Source organism: Populus alba, chromosome 19 (assembly GCF_005239225.2).
Source record: "Populus alba chromosome 19, ASM523922v2, whole genome shotgun sequence".
Lineage (NCBI taxonomy): Eukaryota > Viridiplantae > Streptophyta > Magnoliopsida > Malpighiales > Salicaceae > Populus > Populus alba.
Window position 1 is genome coordinate 745,009 of NC_133302.1, and position 19,970 is coordinate 764,978.

A 19,970-nucleotide genomic window follows, 5' to 3' on the forward strand; every position below is an offset into this window, starting at 1 on the left:
CATGAACAGTAGGCGTGAAATATAATTCACGTCCTACTGTTCACGCAGGACATGAATTATATATATATAGGTGTGTGTGTGTGTGTATTATAAGATTATAAAAAAAAAAATAAAAAAAAAATTCAAAAATCAATTTTTAAAAAAAATGTGATTTTCTCGCATCTTTTTCTACCAATTTTGCAGGATATTGGGTTGTATTTTTTATATTGTAAAGATACAAATCCGGTATTAAAATACCCGATTTTCGTTAACAAAAAAAAATGTTTATAAAAAAAAAATGTTTTGTTTTCATGCATACGGCCAATACTCTAACATGTTTTGAATGTTCTTTTTATATAAAAAAAAATATTGGAAGTTTTGAAAATGTGTTTTCGCATAGATTTCTTAAACACAAATTATTTTCTTGCATTTCTGGATTTTTACAACATGTTTGTAAAACTCCAAAGGGTATTGGCCAATATTCCAAAACTATTAAAATTTTATTTTGGGAGGGAGATTCATCTATTATTCATCGCTAATGTTTGGATAAAGAAATCCTTAAAAGGATGAAATATCCAAAATATTATTGGGAGTAATTCATCTATTATTCACCGCTAATGTTTGGATAAAGAAATCCTTAAAGGATGAATATCCAAAATATTATTGGGAGTAATTCATCTATTATTCACCGCTAATGTTTGGATAAAGAAAACCCTTAAAGGATGAATATCCAAAATATTATTGGGAGTAATAAATCCGCACGCATCTTTGAAAGAAGCCTTGATTATAATCGAGGACATTTCAAAATTTCAAATTTTGTCCCTCCTTGCGATTTACGAGTCGCAAACTCTTGAAATACTAAGGGAAAAATGAGCTTTCAAAGCACATGGAATCTCCTTAGATTTCTATCCAAAATCAATTGACGGGTTTAGAAAACGCCAACACACCATAGACTATAGAGCAAACCAAACACCAAGCAGCTTACCTTAGGTAGGGCGTACTAGGGGTGCTAGTACCTTCCCTTTACGCAACCAGTCCCTTGCCTTAGAATCTCTGAAAGACCAGTTAGGGTTCCTAGTGACCAAATACTAGGTGGCGACTCCAAAGAACCAAATCCGCAAAATAGAACAAAACGAAAATCGCCAGCCGATGTCGTGCCTTTATAATTTTTTTGAGGGGGTGTGACAGTAAGAAATTGATTAGAGAGCTTTTCCTAATTAATGTACTAGTAACCTCATCGGTTTCCCTTAACTTTAAAGGATATCAAATTTATTTGCTTGACATGAAAGAATATTTATTTTACTTCGATGATCAACAAATTTATAGGAATAGATGTGTGGATCCTTGAACTAATTTAACAACATATCAATTTATTATTTTCAAAATTATTGTTTCTTAAACTTTCATTCAAATCCCCTGTTCTTTCTTATTTCAATATATTATAGGAAGATTAAAAGAAAATTTCCTTGGGTTCAACCTGGTTTTCATGATCATACTACAAATTTATTTTGTTTGTGATACTTAAATCAAAATTATATTTTGATGGTCCCAACTACCGACCATCTACTTTTTAAAACATTTTTGCTTGCTTGCTTTTTTTTTTTTTTAATGGCCATTTCACCTTGTAGAATGATGGAAAAGGATCCATGTAGTTCGGGAAAGAGGCTCCGTTGTTGATGTGTATGATCATTTCACCAGACAAAAAGCCCTTGCATTTACAACCCTTGATCATTTATATTATCGTAATCATATGATGGCTCTTCGAGAATGAAAACAAATGAAAACAGTTCTCATTTTACCATTTTGAATATATTATAGCATCCTTATTTGGGTTTATCTGGGATTCTGTCAGGCCTATGTTTTGCGAGAGAGGAAGTCTTTCGGAGTTGGTTGATCCAAAATTGGGGTCAGAGTATTCTTCAGAGGAGGCAATGGTACTGATGCTAAATGTCGCTCTCTTACGTACCAACGCATCCCCAACTCTGAGGCCTACAATGTCTCAAGTTGTGAGCATGCTCGACAGCCGTACTCCTGTTCAGGACCTTCTTTCTGATCCTGGGTTTTCCGCGATCAACACAAAATACAAGGCTATAAGAAACCATTTCTGGCAGAATCTAAGCCAAACTTATAGCATGTCTATAAAAAGATCATACTGTTCTGATTCTACAAACTCATGGAGAACCGAGTTAGTTCAGTAAAATCTAATTAGTAAATGTTGTATCATATATATTATCTTGAAATAATTTGCCGAGGTGTGAAAAGTCCAATAATTTGCAGAAGAAGATGCTACAACCATGCAATCTGCAACGGTAATGTCTTGCAACAAAGATGAAATCACACAGCATGAAGGGATGCATGCATATCTCAGGAATTAACAATGGTGGAGGGATAACTTTTAATTGCCACTGATTTCTTGAAAAAACGCACCGTACTAAGCTGCTGTTAGCCGTTGCTTACGCGCACCGTTTCAAAAAATGAATGAGAACTGCTGTGGATTCCCTCTCTTCTCTCCGTCTTTCTCTCGCTCCCGCTCTCTCCTTCTCTGTCTTCTCAATCTTTCTGATTCCACTGAGTTCAACACAGATTGGAGGATTCTTAATCGGGTTGTTACCTATAGATCGTACGTGATCTTATACAAATGTGATGTATATATGCAGGAATAATATTGGTCTTTAAATGGTTTTATTTCTTAAATAAATCAAAGAATTTAAGTTAATCTCTTGGCAGCAGGATGGATGAAAAAATAAATCATCTGTATCAATGCTCTCCTGACCACTTTGGAAACACCTTGCTTAAGACATCAGGAGATCAAGATATTTAATATGAAATTCAACACAAGCTGATGATCCCAGTTCTTTGCCAAAAGCAAATGGTGACAGGAAAGTCATTAGCGAGCCGAATTGCTCCTCGGCATCATCACTACTGTCATGATAATTGCATATGTTCGATCTAACAGTAGACTCAATGGTTGAAACAGTATAATGTACGTAAACATGTTGAATAGTTAGTGTGAATAAATAAAGCAGGTGTTTCATGAAATTAAAAATAATTTGCATGGTGGTTTCGAGGATATAATTGCATATTGGACAAACAAAGTCCCTTTGCATGGTGGTTTCAAGAGACAGTGGAAGTAACAATTGATCTTCATTAATTGTTCTGGCTTTTTAATTAAAAAAAGTACATAACACTGTTGTTTTAGCATCTAACAACAGTAGACTCAAGGATTTGAAGCAGTGTAATGTGAACACGTTGAATAGTTAGCGTGAATAAATAAAGCAGAAAGTGGCATGAAGTTTGCATGGTGGTTTCCATGGGAGTAATCATTGCATACAGGACAAAGAAAGCACCTCTGTTTTATTTCTTTAGAGTAAAAAAAACATAAAGATGCTTGCTAATTGCAATGACTTTAATAGCTAGTCTTCCACTAAGAGATCTCTCTCAGTATACCATTGATTTCCTAATTTCTTATTTGATAAAGTTGCTTCCATTAAGAGAGAAATATCTCAGTATACCCTCGATTTCCTAATTTCCCTCACCAAATTTCTTATTGATATTTTAATAGTTAGTGGTGAATAAATAAAGCAGAAAGTGGCACAAAGTTTGCATAGAGAACAAAGAAAGCACAAGCAGAAAGTGACATAAAGTTGAAGCTTCCTGCCCATTTCTATTGCAATGACTTTAATAGCTGGCCTTCCAGTAAGAGATATCTCTCTCAGTATACCATTGACTTCCAAATTTCCCTCGCCAAATTTCCTAAACCTTTCTTATGATCTGTACTTCCTTTTTTCTGATTGAATCGAATCATCTCGTTTTGAGTTCTTGATCTGTATCTTTCTTGCTTGAAAGGTAAATCCTACTTTCTTTTCTTGTTTTTCTACCACTAATTTTGTTTCAAATAAGATTTTCCCATTTGGTTGTAGAATTAATAAGTAGGATTGTAGATTGATCAGGTAGAACTTAATTATATGTGTTGCTTTAATCTATCTTAGAACTCAAAACTCATATTATAGCTTTGTTCTTACATGTTCATATTGCCATCAACTTCAACTACTTGTCTTAAAAACAGCTGTCTCAAGGTTTCTTTTGTCTGTTGAGTGCCTCTTGTCAGCTTGATAGGTGACTAGTTTGACTACTCTTTTCTCATATTCTTGTGCTTACATTTTCAGATCAGCTTTCCCAGAGTTTCAACATTGGGGTGCGTCCACACGTTTCCTCACTCAGCAATTAGCTTCAGATTCTTTTGTTAAAATTCTTTTGAACCCAGGTAAAGTATTTATATGTCACGACCCGAATCTTTTGAGAAGTAACTATTGTTTGAATCTTTTTAAGTAAAAACACAAGTTGTACAAATTTTATTGAGAAACTTTGGATTTTGTATCATCAATAGTTTCCAAATATAAATAAATTGATCTTTCTTAGTTTTTTATAAATAAATTGCCTTATGGAGTTCATACCAAATTCTTTTTTTTTTCTTTTTATATTCTTTGCTGTTTTTAACTTATCATATTAATTATCAGACCAGAAGGAGTTCATACCAAATTCTCCATGGAATGTAATCCTTATTTCAGTATTGTCTCCAAATAAATGAATTTGTTATTTTCCCCTCTGCAGGCCACAGAAGAAAAGGAGAAAATGGTTCTGCCAAAGGGTTCATTTTTGGGAGCATGTTGAGGAGATGCCTGATGATAGTAGGCGGTGTAAGTTTTTGTGGGCATGTATTCTCCAAGCTAATTCCGATTACCAGGTTCAAGTTTCATTGGTCAGGAATTCCAAGGCGTGGAACTACAATTTGTGACAAAGTGCCAGAACTGGTTCGAGAAGCAGCGTTCGCTGCTGTTGATGGCCCTCCAGAAAAGAACCATAGAATCACAGAAACGTCAAGCAATGATGGGGCACAACAAGAAGAAGCTCTTTCCGTCAAGGAGCTCGAAGAAAGGATAGATAGCTTACATGTTGAAGTCGACAATGTGGCAGGAGATGCAGGAACGACACAAGCAGCGGATAGAATGGGTCACCCACTTGGAAGAAGTGTGGAAGAGTTCAGTAGATGGTTAATGGAGGATGATATAGAGAATGGGACTGGAGGAGTAGCGCAGCCGGGTGCAGGAGCTAGCTCTTCTGGAGGGCTTACAGGCAACACAAATGAGACTCCAGGAGATCCATTACCTACTAGCTTACATGTTGAAATCGACAATGTGGCACCACAAGGGCAACATCTGGAGAGAGTAACTGGGCAGCCTGTTGTAAGAGGTAGTTCTCATGAGAGGCCGCTTGTTAATCACGACGAGCCTCAAGAAGATCAACTCTGTCCTCCACTAGTGAACATGGTTGGAAATTTTCCGCTTGATAGGGTTTCTAGTTTTCCTAGAGACCTGATCCCTGGTGAACAAGTGGAGCAAGAGTGTGAAAGAAATGCTCAGGAGAACTTACCTTTGTCTGTGGAAGATTATAGGATTGAGGGCACGTTCATGGAATCGAGCCAGCTTCCTGTGAGAGGTGGCTCTCCTGAGAGGCTTACAGTTAATGAAGATGAGCCCTAGAGGAGATTTGTCCCAACCAACAGATCCACTGTGTTTTGGCCTTGAAAGGCATTATGATCAACATCTTCTTCCTCAGTCAACAATGATGTCATGATGATTGATGTGGAGAATATGATTAGAGAACATTTGCAGCCTGTTGTGAGAGATAGCTCTCGTGAAGGTCTCCAACCTATTGGCGATGAGCCTCAAGAAGATTCTGAAGACGTTCAAGAAGCAGCTTTTCTAGCTATGCATAGTGCCAACAAAAGACATAAAAGCATAGCAAGTTCCAGCAATGTTAATGATAATGCCATTTCCACCACTCCACAAGAACAATACAATGAAGTCGACAATTTGGCACCAGGTACAATGGGTCAATCCGTGATCAATAATGTAATGGAGGATGATATAGAGAATGGGACTGGAGGAGTAGTGCAGCCTGGTGCAGGAGCTACCTCTTCTGGAGGGCTTACATGCAACACAAATGAGACTCTAGAAATACCAACGACAAAGCTGGTGGGTCAAGCATTCGAAGACCATAAGAAGACTATCTGGTCTTGGTTGATGCACGATGAAAGTTTCAACTATTGGCATCTATGGGATGGGCGGAGTGGGAAAGACGACATTGGTGAAACATATATATGACCAGCTTCAAAAAAGACGAGACAGTTTCTGCCATGTTTACTGGATTACTGTTTCACAAGACACTAACATTAATAAATTGCAAAACAGTATCGCCAGACGGATTGGTTTAGATCTTTCTAATGAAGATGAGGAGCTGTATAGAGCTGCTGAATTGTCAAATGAATTAACGAAGAAACAGAAATGGGTTTTGATTTTAGACGATTTGTGGAAGGCTATTGAGCTACGCAAGGTGGGAGTCCCTATCCAAGCTGTTAAGGGATGCAAGCTGATCGTTACAACACGATTAGAAAATGTTTGTCAACAGATGGATACCCAACACAAAATCAAAGTAAGTCCTATATTGGTGGAAGAAGCTTGGACTTTGTTTATTGAGAGACTTGGACACGACATGGCACTGTCTCCAGAAGTGGAACCAATTGCAAAATCTATCACAAACGAGTGTGATGGTTTGCCTCTGGGAATTATAACCATGGCTTCAACCATGAGGGGAGTGGTTGACGTACGTGAGTGGAGGAATGCATTGGAGGAATTGAGAGAATCAAAAGTTAGAAAAGATGATATGGAGCCTGAGGTATTCTACATATTGAGATTTAGTTATAACCATCTAAGTGATTCAGCACTGCAACAATGTTTCTTGTACTGTGGCATTATTCCCGGAGGACTTCATGATCCGTAGAGAGGATTTGATAGCTTATTTGATTGACGAGGGAGTGATAAAAGGGCTGAAGAGTAGGGAGGCAGAATTTAACAAAGGCCACTCGATGCTGAATAAACTTGAAAGAGTCTGCCTATTGGAAAGTACTGGGGATTGGACTGGTGATGGTAGATATGTCAAGATGCATGACTTGATTAGGGATAATGGCATCCAAATACTACAGCGAACTCTCAAGGCATGGTCAAAGCAGGTGCACAGTTAAGAGAATTGCCGGGAGCAGAGGAGTGGACAGAGAATCTTACAAGAGTTTCAACTGATGCATAACCAAATTAAAGAAATTCCTTCCAGCCATTTCACCATGTTGTCCCGGTCTTTCAACTCTATTGTTATGTGGAAATTCAGAGTTGCAATTTATAGCAGATTTATTTTTTGAGCAGTTGCGTGGGCTCAAGGTTCTTGATCTGTCTCGTACAAATATCACAAAACTGCTGATCTTGTCTCTGAATTGGTGAGTCTCACTGCATTACTGCTCACTGATTGTAAGATGTTAAGGCATGTACCATCATTAAAAAAAAGCTGAGGGCTCTGAGGAGGTTAGATCTCTCTGGTACTGCACTTGAAATGATGCCTCAAGGCATGGAATGCCTATGCAACCTGAGGTATCTTATAATGAATGGATGTGGTGAAAAGGAGTTTCCTAGAGTGTTGTTGCCTGAACTCTCTCACCTGCAAGTCTTTGTATTGGAGGAGTGGATTCCTCCTGCTACCAAAGATAACATAAAAGGACAATATGCTCCGATAACAGTTAAGGGGAAGGAAGTGGGATGCTTGAGGAAGTTGGAAAGTTTGGAATGCATTTTTGAAGGTTACTATGAGTATGTGGAGTATCTCAAATCTCGGGATGAGACCCAATCACTAAGCAGATACCAAATTGTTGTAGGACTACTGGATCCCAATCATTCATTTAGAGTAAGTAAAAACAATTTTTTTGGGTAACTTGAGTGTAAACAAAGATGGAGATTTTCAGGTCATATTTCCGAAGGACACTCAACAAACTGACATTTATAAATGTGACGATGCAACAAGTTTATGCGATGATTTCTCATATGCAACGCAACTAGAGATTATATGGATTAGCTATTGCAATAGCATGGAGAGCTTGGTCTCATCTTCTTGGGTATTCCCTACTCCACTATCATTGGCCATCTTATAATGGTATATTTTCTAGTCTTGGAATGCTTTATTGCTATGGATGTGCAAGTATGAAGAAGTTTGTTCCCTCTTGTTTTTACTATCAAACCTAGTAAACCTGAAAGAGATTAAAGTTTTTAATTGTGAGAAAATAGAGGAGATAATAGGTGGAACAAGATCTGATGAAGAAGGGATTATGGATGAAGAAAGCAGTAGCAGCGAATTCAAACTCCCAAAGTTAAGAATTTTGGTATTGAAAGGATTACCAGAACTGAAAAGCATTTGTAATGCAAAACTGATTTGCGATTCTCTCCGAATTATTCACGTGGAAAATTGTGAGAAGCTGAAGAGGATGCCGATATGTCTTCCGCTGCTTGAAAATGGCCAGCCATCTCCTCCCCCTTCTCTTAGAGATATCTATGCAATATCCAGAAGAATGGTGGGAGTCGGGAGTAAAGTGGGAGCATCCTGACGCTAAGGATGTATTCGACCCTTTGTAAAGATTCATAAGTTAGCGTAAGTACTCTGCTCTTAATATAATATAATATAATATCGAATTAAGTTTTGGTGTTTACTGGTTTTATACTCTGCCTTTATAGAATTTGCTTGTGAGGAGACGACATTGCCCTTAATACAAATAATGAATTACGGGTAAGCTTATGCTTAATTTCCTCCTTTTCTCTCTCTCAATATCAATCTCCACCCCCCCACCCCCTCTCTCTCAATCTCTTTATATTAATTAGATTTGACCCATAGGTAAGGAAGCCAGACGAAGACAAGTGAAGCATTTAGAGAGCAACAACACATTTTAGCCAATTCAACTACAAGAAGGTTTTCTCTTATTAGACCTTTACGTTTACACTCCTCATTTTGTTGTTATCATCCAACCTTTACGTTTACACTTCCTTCTCTTATTTATTGATTCCTCTGTTTATTTTATTTTTTGTTGGTAGGAAATTGTTTTAACTTGTCTACTATCTTCATATGGAATTGGATGACCTGTTCTTAAAGATGGGATTCTTAAAAGAGAATTTGATTGGCTTCAAAGTTTATGGCTTTTAATTACTTGATGATGATCTTTAAATATTGGAGAACCATCTAACTTGATTATAAAATTTAAGATCAAATCCTCACACAAATCATGCTTGAGGTTTGGATTTGCATCTAAATTACTCATCATTCTTTGGCCGAAATAATTATGATATCCTATATTGAATCAAATTCTTAATGTTTTTCACTAGCGTTAATTAATAACTATGATATCCTATATCATTCACTGTCTTCAAGATTTTGAAAAGGTTTTTTTTTGGGTTACTCCTCCAATTGGGTCTCCAAGAAACAAAGTATCTCATTTTCCTCTGTTCTAGTTTTTCTTGGATAGTAAGGGTTTGAGAGCAGCGTCACATGTGACTGGTCTTTCAACAACAATTCCTCTTTCCACACTTGAAAGCATTGTACTGCAACTCTTACTTCTGCAAAAATTAATGATTTGTGGGTGATTGGCTGAAGTAATGTGTTGCTTAATCTATAGTTCTTGAAAGGATATGTTGGGTTTATGTATGCTAATTTTTCTGTAGAAATATCTTGCAGAGCTTTGAAGTCTTGGAATCTACCCGGAATCATTCCACTGGAGTCTCGAAATTCCTACAAACATTTGTCAAACTGGCAAAAATAGATTTCCTTTAAGTTGATGTGGTAAATATTTTTATTTATTTCATATATTTCTTTGAAGTAAGCTTCTGAGTAGCCTGATCTCTGTCTTACTCATACATCAGCAGTGGAACCTACTGTAGCTCCTGTGGCTGTTGAACAGACAATGACTACTTCGTGCAGCAGCTTCGGTATGACATCGGCCATTTTTTTTACCTAACCCTTTTAATTTATGCTCTCACTCTTTACTTCTCTGTATGTTGTTCCTTTATCCTGTTTTCAGTTTTTGATTGAGCAAATGTGTTTCACTCAATTCAAAGAACTGTCATCTGAGGTCGAGCTCTGGGATTTCCATTCATCTAGCATAACACAACTTGCTTCTGAATGTGTTTGGCATAAGGAAATTGTGCCAGACAGTAAGATGTAAAATGTAAATCTTCTTCTTGTTAATAATTGTAACAGGAGGTCGGATAACATTTCCCTGCATAAATCTTATTTGATTTTTCTTTCTTGCTGGGTAATACATCTTGTTTGAAGGAAATGTCCAAACAATAGAGGCAAATAGAGTTTAGTTAATTATCAGGACTTGTAGGATTTAACTAATTATTGTTCAATTGTTGTTCAGTTTCCTACTTCCATATATTATTATATACAATTAATATGAGACACCACTAAGATGGATTAAAGGTTTTGTATGAACTGGAATGGATTAATCAAACTACGCAAACTCAGAAATGAACTGTTTATAACCAGAATTGTGAGGATGCTGACTTCCTTAATATGAACCACACACCTTGAAACTCGAGTCGAACAACAACTGGATTGCGAGGGTGATGATCCTCACGGCACCAAGTATTGACCTGCTTGCCTGTCAAATATGATCTTTTCTTTCAGACAATCCAGTGCATAGTAGTGCATGCTTTAAAAGTCTCGTCCCTTGGATTATTATTTTGTCATCCAGGTCAATATTTGAGGTTTGCTGTCAAGAAATCATAATACTTCAGAACTCCCGAGTTAATTTAGAATGGAGGCAGCAAACATGACCCTTTAGACTTCTTAGTATGGCCTATCATAATCACATCATCTACTCATATTTTGGGTGGTAGTCTCTCATTATTTGTATTACTTATCTAAACTCACTGTGTTTGGTTCTCACAAACCAAATGGATATTTCTAGTTACCTGTTCCCTCAAGTGCCAGGTTACAACAGCAATGTGCATCATATACATGCTTCTTGTCCTTTGTCTTTTATTATTTATGATTTCACTCATTTCATTGATAATTGTATGTTTTTGGCTACTAGTAAAAAGAGCTAAAATATTTCTGTGACCAAGCACTTCTTTTTTGTTATTTGGATCTACTTACATTATGATGGCTTTTCTCTTTCAGAATGCATTGCGGCAACAGAGATTTGTATGCGAAGTTACAATACAGCCCAACCTTTGCAATGAGCCCTGGTAGATTCTAGATCTTTTTGATAACTATGATATTCTGCAATTTTTCAGATCTCAACTTAGATCTCATAGAGATTTTATTCTTATTTTCTGTATGGGATTTTTCTGGTTTTTGAAAACTAATAGCTACCAAGTTTGAAAAGGCTTTTTAAGTTTTTTTTTCTTAGCAACACTTCACAGATATCCTCTATTTCTTCATCTGTAGTGACATAACGCAAGTCTACACAATCACTGCTTTAATTTTCCAATAATCTCAAAGTACGAAACTATAAAAAATTAGGAATGACCAATTAAGATTTAAAGAGTTCATCTTATGTTATCTCCTTGTTGCAGGTGCAAGTGCAGAAGCCAAACAGATCTGCAAGTTACAGTGTGTGCTAGATAGATGGAAGCCAAGCCAGAGCCCTCGCTTACAAGGAAGGAGATAGTTTTTTATCCATGCTAGCTGCTGAACCGAGTACTGAGTATGTTATCTCTGGCCGAGTGATTTTCTTTGGAGTTTTCTATCTTCATTAATTCATTAGACTCAAGGATTTAAAGCAGTGTAATGTGAACACGATGACAATTCGTTGTATAGTATTGGGAACCGTCTATTCGATGTTTATACTTTATCATAAATATTTGATGTTTATATCATAAATTTATAATTATACTAGAATCTTGCCCATAATTCATCCTCAATACTATCCAGAATCTCTAATTATGATCCAGGGACCATTTTATAAATTTTCCAAAGTTCAAAGGACTAAATTATAATTTTCATAAATTAAGAACCAAACTGAAATTTCATCATCTTCAACCTCAAACCCAGATTTTTTTCATAGCTTTATCTATTAATTCACCAAAATCTCTAACTCAAATTCATCATTTAATAGAACATAACTCAAAATCATCAATTTTTATATAAAATCTTCCAAAATCAATTACCATAATATTCAAATCAATGGACATGCTGAAATATTGTCTGTGTATGGGTTGGTGGTGGCAGGGCTGCGTGTTGGTTTCTTCGAGGATAATCCATGCTGTCATTAGCTAGCCGAATTGCTCCTCGGCAACCTCTCTGTCATGATAAATGCATTGCATACGTTTTCTTCAATTATGGATAAGAAATGATCCCTTTTTTTTTTCTTTTTTTATGAGAAGAAATAATGATCCATCTTAAAAGGGCCTTCAGATTCAACACATGAAGGGATGCATACATATCTCAGGAATTAACATTAATGGTGGAGGGATAACTTTTAATTGCCACTGACTTCTTGAAACAAAACGCACCGTACTAAGCTGTTGTTAAGCCGTTACTTTATGCGCACCGTTTCAATAAATTGTAATTCTCATCACTGAGAAGGTTGTCAAATCAAGCACCATCTCCTGCTCTGCCTATATATAGTGGCAGTTTGTAACAGAATGGGCATGCAAAAAATGAATGAGAACTGCAGTGGGTTCCTCTCTTCTCCCCGTCTTTCTCTCGCTCCCTCTCTCTCCTTCTCTGTCTTCAACACAGATTGGAGGATTCTTAATCGGGTTGTTACCTATAGATCCGTGATCTTATACCAGCTTTGTGATGTATGCAGGAATATTTTGGTCTTTAAATGGTTTTATTTTCTAAATAAATCAAAAAATTTAAGTTAATCTCTTTTCTTTTTTGCTTATAAAAAATCTACTAGACTACTTTATCTGTACCAAAGTATTTGAGCAACCAAACAGAATTATTGTGTCACGACCTGATTCTCGGATTCATAACTGACACATAAACAAGGTTTCCCTCCAAGGTTCCATACTTATATGAATACAAAAGATACATATTCAAAAGAGACTTGAAAAGAGGTACAACCTATAATGTTTTGAATTAAAAATAATAAGAAAAGGCAACAAAAAAGCTCTTGGAAGCTTAAATAGAGGGTATAAATGAATGAGGAGCAGTGTGTTAATAGCTTGTTAGCGGGTCATTTTTGTTGAACCTTCTGAACCTGCTTTTTAGTTGAAATTTTGTAACATTTTCCTTTATGTCTAGTTAGTGCTCCAAACTATGAATTTATATGAACTCTTGTATTAAGACAATCGAATTATATTATAAAGTTAGTTTTGTTGTTACTGCTGTGTTGAATTCTGATTGAGTTATTTGAAGGATAAGTTTGTATGTAAGTTTGGGTTAGCATAGATATGGAACTTGGAGGGGAACCTTGCTTATGTGCTGGTCATGGATCCGGGATTCGGGTCGTGACACAATCTGTTTAGTACACTTAACTAAGGGTTTATTCATAACCATATATGTTTTTGAACTAAACTAGTTATGTTCCCAAAACTCAAAAATTAAAATGGTTTTCTTGAAATCTAATTCATAAATAATAATAATAATAATAAGACTTGATAATAATTAACTAAATAACTCAATTATTCATTAAACAATATGAAAAAACTAATATTACAGCTAGGGATCAAATCTAGAATTTTAGTAGATTTTTAGGGGTCAAATTGGAGGATCAAACTGAAAATGTCCTAAATTCATAACTATACTGGAAGTTTGCTCATAATTCAATCCTCAATTTTGTCCAGAATCTCTAATTATGCTGGAATTTTTATCAAAATTTTTAGGGGGCAAATTGTAATTTTTCTCAAATTAGAGGACCAAACTGAAAACATCATAAATTCATAACTATAAGTGGAATCTTGCCATATTCATCCTCAATTCTATCCAGAATCTCTAATTATACTCCAACGATCATTTTTATAATTTTCAAAAGTTCAGAGACTAAACTGTAATTTTTTATATATCATAATCTTTATCTAAAATCTTCTCCAGTCAACTAAATAACTCATTACCCATAACAATTAATCCATAATATTCAAATCAATTAATTAAATATTATATTTAAACTATTTTCTCTAACTATCGTTTCCTTCGTATGCTTTCCTCATTCCTCCTCCTCCTCCTCTCTCTTTTCTTTTTTCTTTTTCTTCTCTGCTGCGGTTCTCACTCTTAAATCTCAGATTCCTCTTCTTTTTTTTTTTTTTTTTTTTTCTATTTATACTTAGTAAAGTTTTATTTAATCATACAATACTCTTATTCATTTATATCTACTTTTAAACCTTCAAAAGCTTTGTTACTTTTTTTTATTCTTTTTATTTTCAAAACATTACAGCTCTGGAAACTTTGAATATTGGAAATCAGGCATTTCTTCCATTCCAATCAAGCTGATGACTAAAGGAAAGCATTTTCTGCAATTTCTATTTCGATTGAACAACAAAACCTCTTGGCAGCAGGATGGATGAAAAAAAAATCATCTGTATCAATGCTCTCTGACTACTTGGAACACCTTGCTTAAGACATTCAGGAGATCAAGATATTTATATGAAATTCAACACAAGCTTGATGATCCCAGTTCTATCATTGATTCAGGCAAATTTAAGTTTGCAATATGAAATTTCTAGCCCATCCATGATTACTGGACAAATACACGTCATACTGCATAAGCATGGCAGTGCAGTTTGGCTCTTCCATTCAATTATACTGCCGGCTTTTGTCGAAGTGTATTTATTATGTAGTTTCCATGTCCTCTAACAGTAACCTTTCATTTAATTCAATTCATAGAATATTTGCTTTGGAGAATAAAGGCCTTTTTAAAAAGTTTATTTAGCTTCTGTAAATAAAACATGGAATGGGCTGAGATATTAGTTTTTAAAATATCACAGAACATTTAAAAGTCACAGTCACAGCTATGCATAAAAAGTAAAGTCACAGCGACAGCCAACTGGTGATTCTCGAACGAGCACTTGTCCTACCTTAGCTTTCATGTCTTGTTTATTGGCGTGTTTGACATCCAACTTGACGATCACGATCTGTGATCTTGTGTGGGATTCTTCGTTCACCCTTCAATGATAATCTTAATTAGATGGAACTCCAAAACCACAGAAAGATTCACATTTTGATATCTAACAACAGTAGACTCAAGGATTTGAAGCAGTGTAATGTGAACACGTTGAATAGTTTTGTGTGAATAAATAAAGTAGAAAGTGATTCATGAGAGTACATTTGGTGGTTTTCAAGAGGCAGTGAGACTAGTCTTGACAACAGAAAATAAACTTGCTGTTTACCAATATCTATTGACTTCTCCAAAGAAAACAACATAAAGTTGCTTCCAAATTGCAGTGAATTTTTTAATAGCTAGTCTTCCACAAAAGAGAGATCTCTCTCTCAGTATACCATTGATTTCCTAATTTCCCTCGCCAAATTTCTTAAACCTTTCTCATGATCTGTGCTTCCTTTTCTGATTGAATCGAATGACCTCTTTTTGAGTTCTTGATCTGTATCTTTCTTGCTTGCAAGGTAAATCCTACTCTAATCTATTTTTAGAACTCAAAACTCATATCATAGTTTGTTCTTACATGTTCATATTGCAATCAACTTCAACTACTTATCTTAAAAACAAGCAGAACTTCTTTCAAATTTTTATTTTAGATTGCTTTTCTGACAATTATTTAAATTATTCAATATTTGTTATAATTTTTAATCTGCTTAAAATAACATCTCTGTAGGAAAATATATCGTTAAGTGCCTGCCTATTTAATTTTAGAATTTGTAATGATTGATTTTAATTATACAGATTCAGTTTATTTTGTTAACAACACTTGGCTAGGATGTCTTTGTTGGAAAAACAATGACAAAACAGAGGAGGGATTACTACTCACACAATTTGATAGAATACAATATACTAAACAATGATACTCTCACATCTTTCATTATCAAATCCATACAATATATATAGACATTATAAAATGTTTTTTTACAACCTTCCAAGTACTTAATTAATATTAGACTTTTCAATTACTCTACTAAGCTAGATTCATAGTATTTCTAATGTAGATAATTATTCATTGAACTAACTTCAATACACTTAATCTTGATAAACAAGTTTAATAGCTAAACAATTTTCTGGTTGTTAACAAACTGTAGGATTTGTTCTTGCTGCCTTTGCTTCTAGGCTTCTTTCCTTGAAGGGGCATTGCTTTGTAAGATTGATGTATGCACTCTTTTCCTCTAAATTTTCATTTTAAGATTGAGTTCTTATTTTCCAATTAACTCAACATCTATTTTATGCCTTTTTGACAAATTTTTTATTTGATGTTTGAAGGGCCAAAGAGAAAGCGCTGAAAATGGCTAGACAGAGGGATCCCATTTTTGGGATTTTGTTGAGAAGCTGGATGATGGTCCTTTCAAACTGTACATTTTTGTGGCTATAAATTTGCCTGCTGCTACTTCCGTTTCGAGGATCAAATTGCATTTTGTCTCAAGTCAGAGGGCGTGGTGTTGCAATTTGTGACAAAGTGCCTGAAGAACGTTCAAGAAGCAGCTTTTCAAGCCTGTGCATGGTGGCGAACAAAAGACATAAAAGCATAGCAAGTTCAAAGCAATTTTAATGAAAATTCCATTTTACACTCCACAAGAACAAAACAATGAAGTCGACAATTTTGGCAGGAGATGCAGGAAGGATACAAGCACCAGGTACAATGGGTCAAGCACTAGAAAGATTTTTGGAAGAGATCATATAATGTAATGGAGGATGATATAGAGAATGGGACTGGAGGAGTTGTGCAGCCTGGTGCAGGAGCTAAGCTCTTCTGGAGGGCTTACAGGCAACACAAATGAGACTCCAGGAGATCCATTACCTACTATCTTACATGTTGAAGTCGACAATGTGGCACCACAAAGGCAACATCTGGAGAGAGTAACTGGGGGAGCCTGTTGTAAGAGGTAGTTCTCATGAGAGGCCACTTGTAAATCACGATGAGCTTCAAGAAGATTCTTCCCACCAATCTGATCCACCATGTCTTACCCATGGAAGATATCATGATCAACTCCGTACTCCACTAGTCAACATGGTTGAGAGACCCTGGACAGCCTGTTGTGAGACATAGCTCTCGTGAAGCTCTTCAACGTAATGGCGGATGAGAGCGGACGAGATGTGTTTCTAACTGAAAGGAACTAACAGGTGGGAGTTTGAAATAATAAGAATGCTATATGGTCTTGGATAATGAATGATATTGAAGCCCTCATCAAGTATTGCATTTACGCGGATGGGGGGTGTTGGCAAAACAACATTGCTCACACATATCTTACAATCAGCTTCTACGAGAACCTGCCTTTTCCTCATGTTTCACTGGGATCACGGTATCGCAGGATTTTAGTGTTTATAAATTGCAGATCTTATTGGCAAGAGACATTCGTTTTAGATCTTTCAAATGAAGACAACGAGAGGAAAAGGCTGCAAAACTGTCAAAAGCATTAATTGAGAAACAACGGTGGGTCTCATTTTGGTGATGATTTGGAACTGTTTTGATTGATAAGGTGGGAATCCTATCCATGTGAAGGATGCAAAACTAATTCTTACCAACTCGATCATTTGAAAGTTGTTTCCATGCGAATGCGTCTGCCAGGAGACAATCAAAGTTGGAGCCTCTTTCAATGAAGAAGCTTGCGGCCTCGTTCACAAAGATTACTTGGACCGTATTTCCTTCAGAAGTGGAAAAAATTGGGCAAAATCTATGGCAAAGAAGAATGTGTGGTTTTGCCTCTAGCGAATTAAAAACAATGGCCGGAAACCATGAGGGGAGTGGATGATATTGTGAGTGGAGAATGCTTTAGAGAACTGAAAACAACAAGAGTTCGGCAGGAGACATGGATGAGGAGGTATTCCAAATATTTAAGATTTAGTTATATTGCACTTAAAGAAAGTCAGCCATGCAACGATGTTTCTTGTACTGTGCATTATTCCCGGGGGGGAAAGGGGGGGGAACTTCATGATCCGTAGAGAGGATTTGATAGCGCCTTATTTGATGACGAGGGAGTGATAAAAGGGCTGAAGAGTAGGAGGCAGGAATTTAACAAAAGGCACTCGATGCACCTGCAATAAACTTGGAAAGGAGTCTGCCTATTGGAAAAAAGTGCTGAAAAAATGGGTGATGATGAAAGATATGTTCAAGATGCATGACTTGATAGGGACATGGCCTCCAAATACAGCAAGAGAACTCTCAAGGCATGTTAAAGCAGTGAAAATTAGAGAATTGCCAGGTGCAGAGGAATGGACAGAGATCTTATGAGAGTTTCACTTGATGCATAACAATTGAAAAAAAAAAAAAAAAAAAAAAAAAAAAAAAAAAAAAAAAAAAAAAAAAAAAAAAAAAAAAAAAAAAAAAAAAAAAAAAAAAAAAAAAAAAAAAAAAAAAAAAAAAAAAAAAAAAAAAAAAAAAAAAAAAAAAAAAAAAAAAAAAAAAAAAAAAAAAAAAAAAAAAAAAAAAAAAAAAAAAAAAAAAAAAAAAAAAAAAAAAAAAAAAAAAAAAAAAAAAAAAAAAAAAAAAAAAAAAAAAAAAAAAAAAAAAAAAAAAAAAAAAAAAAAAAAAAAAAAAAAAAAAAAAAAAAAAAAAAAAAAAAAAAAAAAAAAAAAAAAAAAAAAAAAAAAAAAAAAAAAAAAAAAAAAAAAAAAAAAAAAAAAAAAAAAAAAAAAAAAAAAAAAAAAAAAAAAAAAAAAAAAAAAAAAAAAAAAAAAAAAAAAAAAAATACTCCATCCAAGCCATCACCAAGGTTGTCCCAGGTCTTTCAACTCTATTGTTGTGCGGAAAATCAGACTGGATGGCTTTATTGCAGATCATTTTTGAGCCAATTACAATGGGCCTCAATGTTTCTTTGATCTGTCTTATACAGGATCACAAAAACTGCCCGATTCTATTCTCTGAAATTTGGTGAATCTCACTACATTACTGCTTATTGGTTGTAAAATGTTAAGATGTACCGTCATTAGAAAAGTCAGGAGTACTGAAGAGGTTAATCTCTCTGGTCTTTGGCACTTGAAAAGTGCCTCCAAGCCTGGAATGGTCTATTGCAACTTGAGTTATCTTATAATGAATGGATGTGTGAAAAGGGAGTTCCTAGTTGGGTTGTTACCTAAACTCTCTTACCTACAAGTCTTTGTGTTACTGGAGGGATCGGTTGTTGACAATTTCGTTTTATATTTCCATTATATTCTCCAATAACAGTTAAAGAAAGGATAGAAGCTGATGGAAGTTGGAAACTTTGGAATGCCATTTTTGAAGTTACTCTGATTTTGTGGAGTATCTTTCAATTCTCGAGATAAGACCGATTGCTTAAAAAAATTCACCAGAATTGCTGTAGGACTGCTACATCACAATCGATTATGAACATGACAAAAATTAAAGTAAATTGTTTTGAGTAAATTCGAGTAATCAATTAGAGACAGAGATTTCGGACATGTTCCCAGAGGACATTCAAACAACTGACCATTGATGAATGTGATGATGCAAAAAGCGTATGCGATTTTCCATCTCTAATAAAGTATGCAACTGATTTGGAGTATATCTATATTAGTAGAATTGCAATAGCCATGCGAGAGAGCTTGGTTTCATTCTTCTTGGTACTGCTCTGCATCCACTACCTTTGCCATCATTACAACGGTATATTTACTGGTCTTAAAAGGTTTAATTGTTCTGGCTTAAGAGCATAAGAAGTGTTCCCTCTTGTCTTTGCTGCAAAGCCTTGTAAACTTGGAAGAGATTACAGTTGAAGATGTGGGAAAATGTGAGGAGATAATAGTTGGAAACAAGATTTAGTTGAAGAAGGGGTTATGAGTGAAGAAGCAGCAGCAACCGAATTCAAACCTCCCCAAGTTAAGACTTCTGCACTTGCGTTTGGATTACCAGAACTTAAAAGTATTTGCCAATGCAACACTGATTTGCCAATTGTCTCGAGGTAATTTGGATCGTATAGAATGTGAGAAGTTGAAGAGGTGGGAATTTGTCCTCCGTTGCTTGAAAATTGCCAGCCATCTCCTCCCCCTTTCTTCTTTAAAGAATGTATCTCTCTCTTTT

General features: G+C 35.4%; 2 protein-coding genes, 1 long non-coding RNA gene and 1 pseudogene across 3 annotated transcripts in view; all 4 read left to right on the forward strand.

Annotated features, from left to right (window-relative positions):
• The first annotated feature begins 3,725 nt into the window (after positions 1 to 3,725).
• The window catches only part of LOC118039829 (probable disease resistance protein At4g27220), an 89,464-nt gene continuing 73,219 nt past the window's right edge, over positions 3,726 to 19,970 (forward strand). The window contains exons 1-2 of the mRNA XM_073406763.1: positions 3,726 to 3,825; positions 4,146 to 4,243. The gene's annotated coding sequence lies outside the window, so the exon portion shown is untranslated. The remainder of the gene's footprint in view (positions 3,826 to 4,145; positions 4,244 to 19,970) is intronic.
• LOC118044956 (probable disease resistance protein At4g27220) lies at positions 5,613 to 8,011 on the forward strand. Its single transcript, XM_073406941.1, has 6 exons — positions 5,613 to 6,052; positions 6,231 to 6,714; positions 6,803 to 7,048; positions 7,236 to 7,306; positions 7,392 to 7,767; positions 7,826 to 8,011. Exons 1-6 carry the CDS (start codon positions 5,613 to 5,615, stop codon positions 8,009 to 8,011), a joined length of 1,803 nt encoding a protein of 600 aa, XP_073263042.1.
• LOC118044934 (uncharacterized) lies at positions 8,091 to 11,550 on the forward strand. The gene is made up of 7 exons (XR_004686874.2): positions 8,091 to 8,505; positions 8,589 to 8,640; positions 8,746 to 8,820; positions 9,580 to 9,684; positions 9,765 to 9,830; positions 11,029 to 11,096; positions 11,427 to 11,550. It is a non-coding gene; the product is annotated as an uncharacterized lncRNA (long non-coding RNA).
• The window catches only part of LOC118058079 (peroxidase 47-like), a 6,523-nt pseudogene continuing 3,216 nt past the window's right edge, over positions 16,664 to 19,970 (forward strand).

Bases quoted from the DNA above. Each gene is read 5' to 3' on its own strand.
- LOC118044956 (XM_073406941.1), top strand. From the start codon at position 5,613: ATGATTGATGTGGAGAATATGATTAGAGAACATTTGCAGCCTGTTGTG. The intron at 6,715-6,802 runs GTATTCTACATA...TTATTCCCGGAG, and splicing joins AAGATGATATGGAGCCTGAG to GACTTCATGATCCGTAGAGA. The intron at 7,049-7,235 runs GTGCACAGTTAA...TTTTTTGAGCAG, and splicing joins TCAAGGCATGGTCAAAGCAG to TTGCGTGGGCTCAAGGTTCT.